Raw genomic sequence first — 10,603 nt, forward strand, 5'->3', positions numbered from 1 at the left:
TCTGTAATTATTGAGTGTACTTTTTAAAGAAGCTTTGTGTCTACCAGTTGTTGCAACTGCACATGCATTGCTTTGAGCACCAAACAGGTAGGTTTAAGCCATATTTTTAATTATTGTCTGGAATGCATCATTTATGCAGCTCTGCATGTATTTACAAGAGTTGGCTATATACAACAGAGCTTTTCTTTACTTTTGTAGCTGAATGGAGGAGGGGATGTTGCAATGCTTGAGCTCACGGGACAGAATTTTACACCCAATCTGCGAGTTTGGTTTGGTGATGTGGAAGCTGAGACCATGTACAGGTAAAGAAGTTTAGTTCTAAACAGAACATTTATTTTATGAGTTTAATTTGATTGAATTACATTGAGAAAAATACGAAGCTTAACTTTTATCAAAACATAAAATGCTAGATAAATTTAGCTGGTCTGGCAGCATCTAGGGAGAGAGAAACCCAGGAGGTTTCAAGTCTGTATGATATTTATCTAGCATTTCATTTTTATTTCAGATTTCCAGCATCTGTCGTATTTTATCTTTATGCTAGTTTTCCTTGTATCTTTTTCTTCTCATGTCTCCACAAAGGAGAGCAACTAAGCCAGATATAGAGACTAGTAGGCTGTTTGGCTGATTATATCTGACCTGTTGTTCATACAAACCTGTACTTTTTATAGCTGAATGGGCTCCTGTTTTTGATTTATATTTGGCTTCTTGATACCTCTTTGCTCAGTGCTGCTATCCACTCCTTATTTCTGATATGTTGGCTTAGACCTAGCTTATCTCCACCACTATACCAGCTGTTTGTCTTTGGCTGTATAGGCAATTTGTCTGTCAACACTGGATCACGTCGCTAAAGTCTGTACATGTGTTTAATAGAGGAGTTGCTATTTATCTGTTCTTAATCCTGGAGTGGAAAATGGTCATTAAAATGTTCTGAGGAACTGGAAACTTGGATTTTATTTCCTCTATGGCTCAGAAGGCTGCATTCAATTCTGTTTTTTGTTTTATTTTAAATCATCACCAACTAAAATTTGTCAACCTGGGACTTCACTCCTCTCTATTCTTAATCCCGCCCCTCTCTATGCTTAATCCCGCTTGATGTTTTTAGCGATTAAACCATCAGCAACAGCCTCAACCATCTTCCTCTGTGCCAGGTATGACTCCAATCTGCAGAAAGCGTTTCCCCTGATTCCCATTGACTCCAGTTTTGCTCGGGCTCCTTGATGCCACAGCCGATCAACTGCTGCCTTGATGTCAAAGTCATTCACTCTTGCTTTGCCTCTGGAGTTCAGCTTTTTTGTCCATGTTTGAATCAAGGTTGTAATGAGCTCTGGAGTTGAGTGGCCCTGGCGGAACACAAACTGACCATCAATGAGAAGGTTGTTGCTGTTTGAGTGCTACTTGACAGCATTGTTGATGACGCCGTCCAACACTTGACTGGTTATCGAGAGTAAACTGATGGGGCGGTAATTGGTCTTGTTGGATTTCTCCTGCTTTTTGAGTACATACCTGGGAAATTTTCCACATTGCCGAGTAGATGTCTGTGATGTCCCTGTACTGGAACAGCTTGGCTAGGGGCGCAGAAAGTTCTGGAAGTCTTCAGTACTATTACTCGAATATTATCAGGGCTCGGAGCCTTTGCAGTAGCCAGTGTTCAGCTGTTTCTTGATATCATGTGGAATTAATCAAATTGACTGACTGGAGACCTCTGGAGGAGGCTGAGATACATCATCCACTTGGGATTTCTGGCTGAAGATTGTTGCAAATGTTTCAGTTTTGACTTTTGCACTGATGTGCTGGGCTGCCCTGTCATTAAGGATGGGGTTATTTGTGGAGCCTCCTTCTCCAGTAAGTTGTGTAATTATCCGCCATTCACAACTAGATTTGGCAGGACTGCAGAGCTCAGACCTGATCCATTGGTTGTGGCATTGCTTATCTCTTCATAGGATTATCATAGAATTTACAGTGCAGAAGGAGGCCATTTGGCCCATCGAGTCTGCACCGGCTCTTGGAAAGAGCACCCCACCCAAGGTCAATACCTCTACCCTATCCCCATAACCCAGTAACATCACCCAACACTAAGGGCAATTTTGGACACTAAGGGCAATTTAGCATGGCCATTTCACCTAACCTGCACATCTTTGGACTGTGGGAGGAAACCGGAGCACCCGGAGGAAACCCACGCACACACGGGGAGGACGTGCAGACTCCGCACAGACAGTGACCCAAGCCAGAATCGAACCTGGGATCCTGGAGCTGTGAAGCAATTGTGCTAACCACCATGCTACCGTGCTGCCCCCGATTGTCTATTGATTGTCTATTGATTGCTGCGAATATTGTTTGGCATGTGTTGTAGCTTCACCAGGGTGACACCTCATTTTTAGGTATGCCTGGCGCTGCCATTGGCGTGCTCTCCTGCACTCTTCATTGAACCAGAATTATTCTCATGGCTTGATAGGAATGGCAAAGTGGTGGATATGTTGCGCGAAGAGGTTACAGATTGTGGTTAAATACAATTCTGCTGATGGCCCACGGTGCCTCCTGGATGCCCAGTTTTGAGTTCCTAGATCTGTTCAAAATCTATCCCATTTAACACGATGGTGATACTGTCATGGCCAAATGCATCAGTGGGAGACAGATTAGTGAGAATAAGGTCAAGTATGTTTTTTTTCTCTTATTGGTTCCCTCATCACCTGCCACAGACCGCGTTTGCAGCTGCATTCTTTAGGACTCTGCCAACTCGGTCAGTAGTGATGCTCTAGTCCCCCAGCCAGAGTATATTTTGTGCCCTTGCCACACTCAGTGCTTCCTCCTAATAATATTCAACATGGAGGACTACTGGTGGTATGTGGTAATCGGCAATGAAACTTCATGCGGTCTGGAGTTGATGCTGACACCCAGGGCAACTCCCTTCTGACTGTATATCACTGTGCTTGAGTCTGCTCATCCAGTTTAATTCCTTTTTGACTTTCAAGCAGTTTGATATGATTGCCCAGCCATTTCAAAGGGCATTTAAGAGTCAACCACATTGATGTGGACCTGGAGTCACGTGTAGGCCAGGCCAGATAAGGAATACAGATTTCATTCTCTAAAGGGCATTCATTAGTGAACCAGATGTAATTTTCTATGCCAATCAATGGTGGTTTCTTTATCATCATTAGACTTTTAATTCAGATTTTTCAAATTCCATCATTTGCTGTAGTGAGATTTGAACTTGGGTCATAGAATTTACAGTGCAGAAGGTGGCCATTAAGTCCATCGAGTCTGCGTCGGCTCTTGGAAAGAGTACTCTACCCAAGGTCAACACCTCCACCCTATCCCCATAACCCAGTAACCCCACCCAACAATTTTGGACACTAAGGGCAATTTATCATGGCCAATCCACCTAACCTGCACATCTTTGGACTGTGGGAGGAATCCAGAGCATCCGGAGGAAACCCACTCACACACGGGGAGGATGTGCAGACACCGCACAGACAGTGACCCAAGCCGGAATCGAACCTGGGACCCTGGAGCTGTGAAGCAATTGTGCTATCCACAATGCTACTGTGGTCCCCAGAGCATTACCCTGCGTCTCTGGATCGCTAGTCCAGTGGCAATATCACTATACCACCTCCTCCCTCAATACTGCCCTCTGTGCAGTAATATCCTGTCATTTTAGCTCTAGCATTTATTTGGCAACCTATTGCAACTTTGAAATGTTCCAAGACACTTTATAGTCAATGGATAATTTTGCAGTGCAGTGTGGCAAACACAATGGACAGTTTACGCACAAGCTCCAAAATGCTAAAAATGCTTTCGACAACTTTTAAACTGCATAAGCTAGGCTACAGCTGAGAGAGTATCAGTGCAGATGTTGCACAAATGTCACTGTTGCAAGCAGGTAGTGTACGGTGGCAACAATATTTTATTGATGCATTAAAATAAAATGGTAGCAAATTTACAGCAAGATGAAAGATTGATCATTGTGAGAATTAAATGAAAATGCTGGTCTATGCCATATATACTTTGAATGTTTATTCTCTACCTAATAGTGCGGTGCACGTTCATTATTTTCATTACATTTTGAATTCAGATGTTAGTATGTTTTAATTTTTAATAAAATTGATAATCGCTTATTGTCACAAGTAGACTTTAATGAAGTTACTGTAAAAAGCATTCCGGCGCCTGTTCGGGGAGGCCGGTACGGGAATTGAACCCGCACTGCTGGCATTGTTCTGCATTGCAAGCCAGCTGTTTAGCCCACTGTGCTAAACCAGCCCCTAATATGTAAACTTGTTTTAATAAGTAACCTGGAGCCAGAATGGCTAAACTATTTTCTACTCTGCAATGAGATCTGGTAAAGTTGCACTTGATTCATTGAAGGTACATATTTCAATTGTGTACGCTCTGAATACATTCAAATTGTGTGAAGATTTAAAAATTTGTATTGTAACAATTTTATAATTCTCACATTTCAAAGGCTGCAACACAATTGAGGGCAGCTACTTGCATCTTTGTGACACTTTGGCCTTCCCTTATTTGAAAAGTACCACCTTATGTTTTGTCCCCTTAGTGCATAACTGCTGATCGATGGGCATTTATTTGTGAGTAATCAGAATATAAATAAAATTAAAATATTTTGTCGAACTATTTGCTAATCTGCTTTAACATTTTTTTGAAGGTGTGCAGAGAGCATGCTGTGTGTAGTTCCAGATATTTCTGCATTCCGAGAGGGTTGGCGATGGGTGCGTCAGCCTGTCCAGGTCCCCGTCACTCTGGTTCGAAATGATGGGATTATCTACTCTACCAGCCTTACTTTCACATACACACCAGAGCCTGGACCAAGACCACACTGCAGCGCTGCTGGCGCCATCCTTCGAGCTAATTCCAGCTTGATGGCATCAAATGACTCAAACACAAACAGTGAGGGAAGTTACACAACTGTCAGCACAAACTCAACTATTGTCACATCAGCAACAGTAGTCTCCTAACTATAAAGTGGTTTAAAGACTGTCGCCAACTTTCAGGAAGGGAGAAGACGCAAAACTGTTGCTGCAGAGAAAACCTAATAGTATCAACAGTTCTTCTGGTGTTCTGGAAATCACCTACTTGTTCAGATAATGGACATGTCATTCAAGCATAGATAATCTGCAGGAGGTGTTACCGCAGTAAGAAAATACACCTGAATATGTATAAAACTTTATAAAGAGCTAAAATGAAAATCTATTTTTCAGCTGTTTAAAGTGTGGGCAAGATATAAAGAATTTGGGTGGGATGGTGGTAAAGCAGACTAGAGAATGCATACAAAAATAACATAGTTTCTATGGACCAAGAAACTTGTATAAGCTTTAGTGGAGGTACAGTTTCACCATACCTTTTTTTGTATTATACATATAGTACACTTTTGTTACCAAATAGTTTATATTTTCTTCCTATGAGCAATGGGCTCTGAAGTATCCAGGTTCCAGGCCTGACCTTGCTGTATATTCTCATCACCTACTATACCAGTAAAGACCTATATTTTGGTCACTGGCTGGAACTGTCCTAATTTTTTTTTTTTTTTAAACATGAGTCGTGTGACTTTATTATCAATTGAAAGTGGTGTTTGAGAGGAGGACCTCATTTTTATGATCGCCTGTCAATCTGCATACTGTACTTAAAAGATGTCTCAATATGACACCTTCATAACGTGGGACAAAAATCAGTTAATATGATTTTAGCATGATAGTTTAAGAAACAAAGAAGCACTAAAGTCATGCTGTCTAAATGTGATCTGTTACACAAAGGCAATCTAAACACGTACAAGTTGGTTGCTTTATTCTATAAAAGATTACTCAAACAACCAAGAAATCGATGGAAATCGAAAAGGAAAATTGAGTTCTGATTCTTCAATTAGAGTTCCAATTCCAGTGATGCTTTTGAAAGATTAGTGAATTGCAAAGCTTGTGTTAAGATTGTAAGTTACTTCTTTAAATCTGTTACCTTAAATGGGTGTGTATTCAACTATGCAGAGGGCACAGCAATAACTTGTAGGGGTATCTGTATGCTTACTGATCTCTCAGTTGCCTTGCTGCTGTGTTAAAAACCATTGATCAGAAGTGGTTGATAATGGACCTTTTTTTGTCACACTCCACCTCATGTGATATCCTGAAATTCTGTCCATTAATACACACACAAACACATTTATGACAGAATTTCATAATGTCACATCAGAAGAGTTCGACATAACAGTGTCAGGCTTTCTTTAAATAGTTTTAATGCACAGTAATAATTCTGGGTAAATGCAATACCAGTTGGTGTACAAACATCTTTTATAAAATTTAGCATTATGTGACAACTCAATTGGCTACACTTTAATTCACATTTGCTGCTTTTTATTCAATTAGCCCTTCTGTTCAATTAGCCCTTCCTCATACTTTCCTTAAGAATACCAAAAGGGTTATTTTTCCTTTCTGAATTCTCAGGATTACCACTGCAATCAGATTATGGCTGCTATCACATTTACTATGATATGTAAATCCAAAATTGTGATATTCTTTCATATCATCTCTTAATGCATTGTAATATTGCAACATCCCAATGTATTTCAGAAGCAAGAATATCAGAAGCTTTAAATGACTTCTGCCCTGTCTGCAATACATACAACAGTACAGATATGTTAAACATAGCTTTATTTTTTCAATTATTTTAATAAAACAGTATTTAGTAATATCTGATAGATTTGCTTTGCCACTTGTGAGTAAAAACTGAAGGTTTCTGGATACACTGACATCTGATAAATGAGGTTCTGCTGTTAACTAAATTGGGAGTGTGGCCATTTAAGTGTTGAGTTATTTTTTGTGTTTTTCCCTCGAAGCACTGCTTTTGTATGTTGAGACATATTCCCAGCTTTTTATATTTACAGTACGTGTGCTATTTGACTTTTTTGGCTATTTGATTGCTACAGTGGTTTATTTTTATTTTTTATTACATGTGTTAAAAGTGATGAATGGTGTTTAAAGCGTAATTTGTTCTTTGAAAATTGTACCAGCAGATTAATGCCACATCTGTTACATTCAAGCTGCAAAAGCCTGTTTGTAAGCTAGTCAAGAACTGTAATAACGTGGATTTTAGTCCATTATTTCTCTGGTACACGATAGCTGTCTTTTCACTAAAAGTTGAAACATGAATAACACAAAGTTCTAAGTTTTTCACACAGGACATTGAGTTTGAGAAGTTAGTGTCCATAGGTTCATTAACAGATGTGAATGAATTAGGGCATTCAACTAAAATATTTTTATAGCCAGTAAAATGAAAACATCTTGGTGGGTATACTAAAATGGTAAATACTGATCATTGGACCAGAAGATGGGAATAGTGTATTAAGCACCCTCTCTCTCTCTCCATGGTCTGTGTGTGTGTGTGTGTGTATTGAGGGGGCAAATTTGTTCGACCTTGTAAGAAGAGTAGCTAGCATTAATATGGCTGATACCTTCACTCTTCAGAACTAAAGATGGCTAAGCTCATTCAGGTGAGCAGATCCAGTGGCAACTTAACAGCAACATTGTAAAGAAGAACTTATATTTATATAGTGTTTTATATCGTCAGGATTTTCCAAAGTGCTTCACAACCAATGAATTGCTTTTGAATTGTAGTTGCTGTTATATATGCAAATGTGCTAGCTGATTGCAAATGACATCTGTTTTGATGGAGATTTGTTGGTCCAGAAATCAGGAGAACTTCTGCTTCTCTTCATTCAGTACCGTGGATCTTTTTCTTACAGAACATCTGAACAAACAGCCTAACCATCAGCAATGCAACACTCTTCTCAGTTTTGCTGTGAATTATCAGTCTAGGTTATGTGTGTTTACATCCCTATTGAATCTGGAACTGAGACCCTCTGATTCGGGCAAGAATGCTGTCCACTCTGTCACTCTGACAATCATATCTGTAGTTGGCATAAAACTCAGGTGGGCATAATCAAAAAATGTAAACAATTATTGCTTTATATTGAAAATATTTCCACCCAAACTTGCCTACAGCTTTAATTCAATATGATAGAATTAAGGAAACTACTTTCGGAATGAAATATTTTTAAGTGGCTTTGACTTTTCTGCCAGACTGCTTGAGCTGTTAACCTGATATAACTGGTTTGCTCAGTCATTGAGCAGTTTGTCAGTTGCCATCCAAGACCAAAAAGCTACTGATTGCCAACAGAGCCATAACTGTTGGTTAAATGGCAGATTCAAAGTTGGTTGCTATTGACAGCAAAAAAACTAAATTCAATTCCAGCTACATAATCTCCAGGTATACTTTGGCACTTGATGTACAGATTATGACTGTCAGTAACTGGTTGTGTAAAGAAGGGAATAAAATTAGTTAAGCTACTTGACACTTCGATCTATTTGAGTGGCCAACCCACTCGGGCTAGAATGAAGTCATATTGTAAGGACTGGACATCTAGTGTGTTCTAAAAGGACAATCAGCTCATTATTTGTCCCTTTGAGTTTAAAAAAAAATTATAACACTTACCAATATCTTGAACTGTCGATATTTGATTTTTCTACCTTTTCTCATAAGTCATTCCAATAGTTCATCACCCATTGAATTTCCCCCATGATTTGCACTAACTGGTTTGCCCAGTTCTACTATCTGGGTCCACTTTCATTTTTAACATTTTATGTATCCTGATACATTTAAACTTTCTAATCTTTCCTCATCCATTTTACATCTTGTAGTAATTCTTGTTGCTGTTCAATGTATCCTTCCATTTGAAAATGTAACCAGAATTGTACACAACATTGCAGGGAATTGTTCTGTGTATTAGAAAACCTTAATGTGATCTTTGTAGACTTGTACTCTATTGTTCATGCTGTGCATCCTGATGTTCTTTGCTTTTTAAAATCATTGCTCCACATTATTTCAACATTGAAAGTGCTAAACCTACTGTCTCTCCCAGACATCTTTCAAATTTTCCCTGCTAATTCTATTCATTATATGCCTGCGCCTCTTGGACGTCTTTCTCCTAATATTCAATACATTGCAGTTGTTAGTTTTAAATTTAATTTGACAATTATTGTACTGGACTGTACTAATACTCATTAAGGTTCGCATAAAAATGGCCATGTGGGTAAGGTACTAGAGGGTGTTTGATGCCTCTAGAACTGTACACCAGCTTAAGTTACAGTTTTCAGAAGAAAGGAGTTCAAAATTGGTACTGCAAAATTGTAGAAAAAAGTACTCTTGTATTCTGTGACTAAAGAAGTTGTGCTTTTCGAAGCATAAGTTAGGATTTCATTATTCTGGTTGGATATATTTCTACTGTTTTAATACTCAAGTGACTAGGTTTTTATAGACATGGTAATTTTGGAAATAAAATTGCTTGGGTTTTTACTGTTTCTGCTGGGATTTTGATTCCAAAATGTTAAAGGTTTGCATTCTTTTAACTACATTTGTCCAATGTGCAGGAACGGGAACATTGGTGAATATTCTTGGAAGTGTTCATGCAAGCAGGTTTTTGATATTTATACTTGGATAAGAGAAGTAAGCATCATGCTGTACATCAGTACCTGCTTTATCAATGCAAGCTACTGGCCAGCTAATCCTGACATCAGTCCAACAATGTAAAATATTCAACTTTTAGTCTTGTCCTCTACAGTTTTTTTTTAACATTAATGTCAACTTGTCCAAAATGTCAGGTTCAATTTCTCTGCTTCTGGTCCCTTTTGACAATTGGAATTCGATAACTTGACCCAGCATGGTAGCACAGTGGTTAGCACAGTTGCTTCGCAGCTCCAGTGTCCCAGGTTTGATTCCCGGCTTGGGTCACTTTGTGCAGAGTCTGCACAATCTCCCCGTGTCTTCACATTCTCCCCGGGACTAGAACCGATGTCCTAGGGGGTGTTTGCTAGAGCTGTTGGGGATAGTTTAAACTAATGTGGTAGGGGGATGGGAACCGATGCAGGAAGTTGGAAGGTAGTAAAACAGGGACAGAAACAAAAGGCAGTAAGGGGGAAAGTGTAAGGCAGAAAAGCCATAGTCAAAAATCAAAAAGGGCGACAGTACAAGGTACAGTGACTGAGGGGAGCTCAGTGAATAGGACCAGGAATACTAAAAGGAATAAAACGGGAAGTGAAAACATTAATGGTAAGCGACGCGGCAGGTTGTTACATGAAGATATGGGTTCGACGACGAGGATAATTAGGAGAAAGGTTAAGAGGAAATATAACTTGGGAGAGGTTACTGATCGAGGTGTTAAGATTCAGAATAGAGGTAAAAAAGTCAACATAAGTGTACTTTACCTGACTGCTCGTAGTATTTATAGACATAGAACATACAGTGCAGAAGGAGGCCATTCGGCCCATCGAGTCTGCACCGACCCACTTAAGCCCTCACTTCCACCCTATCCCCGTAACCCAATAACCCCTCCTAACCTTTTTTGGACACTAAGGGCAATTTATCATGGCCAATCCACCTATCCTGCACGTCTTTGGACTGTGGGAGGAAACCGGAGCACCCGGAGGAAACCCACGCAGACACGGGGAGAACGTGCAGACTCCGCACAGAGAGTGACCCAGCAGGGAATCGAACCTGGGACCCTGGCGCTGTGAAGCCACAGTGCTAATCACTTGTGCTACCGTGCTGCCCA

At 39.8% G+C, this 10,603-nt stretch overlaps 1 protein-coding gene across 2 annotated transcripts in view; it reads left to right on the forward strand.

Moving 5' to 3' along the window:
* Positions 1-6,961, forward strand: part of rbpjb (recombination signal binding protein for immunoglobulin kappa J region b) — a 152,120-nt gene extending 145,159 nt beyond the window's left edge. For both annotated transcript variants that reach the window (XM_072496526.1, XM_072496527.1), the window contains 2 exons: positions 199-302; positions 4,658-6,961. In XM_072496526.1, the coding sequence (XP_072352627.1) occupies positions 199-302; positions 4,658-4,967 (414 nt within the window). In that variant the 3' untranslated portion in view covers positions 4,968-6,961. The remainder of the gene's footprint in view (positions 1-198; positions 303-4,657) is intronic.
* The last annotated feature ends 3,642 nt before the right edge of the window (positions 6,962-10,603 follow it).

This window comes from Scyliorhinus torazame, chromosome 3, assembly GCF_047496885.1.
Source record: "Scyliorhinus torazame isolate Kashiwa2021f chromosome 3, sScyTor2.1, whole genome shotgun sequence".
Lineage (NCBI taxonomy): Eukaryota > Metazoa > Chordata > Chondrichthyes > Carcharhiniformes > Scyliorhinidae > Scyliorhinus > Scyliorhinus torazame.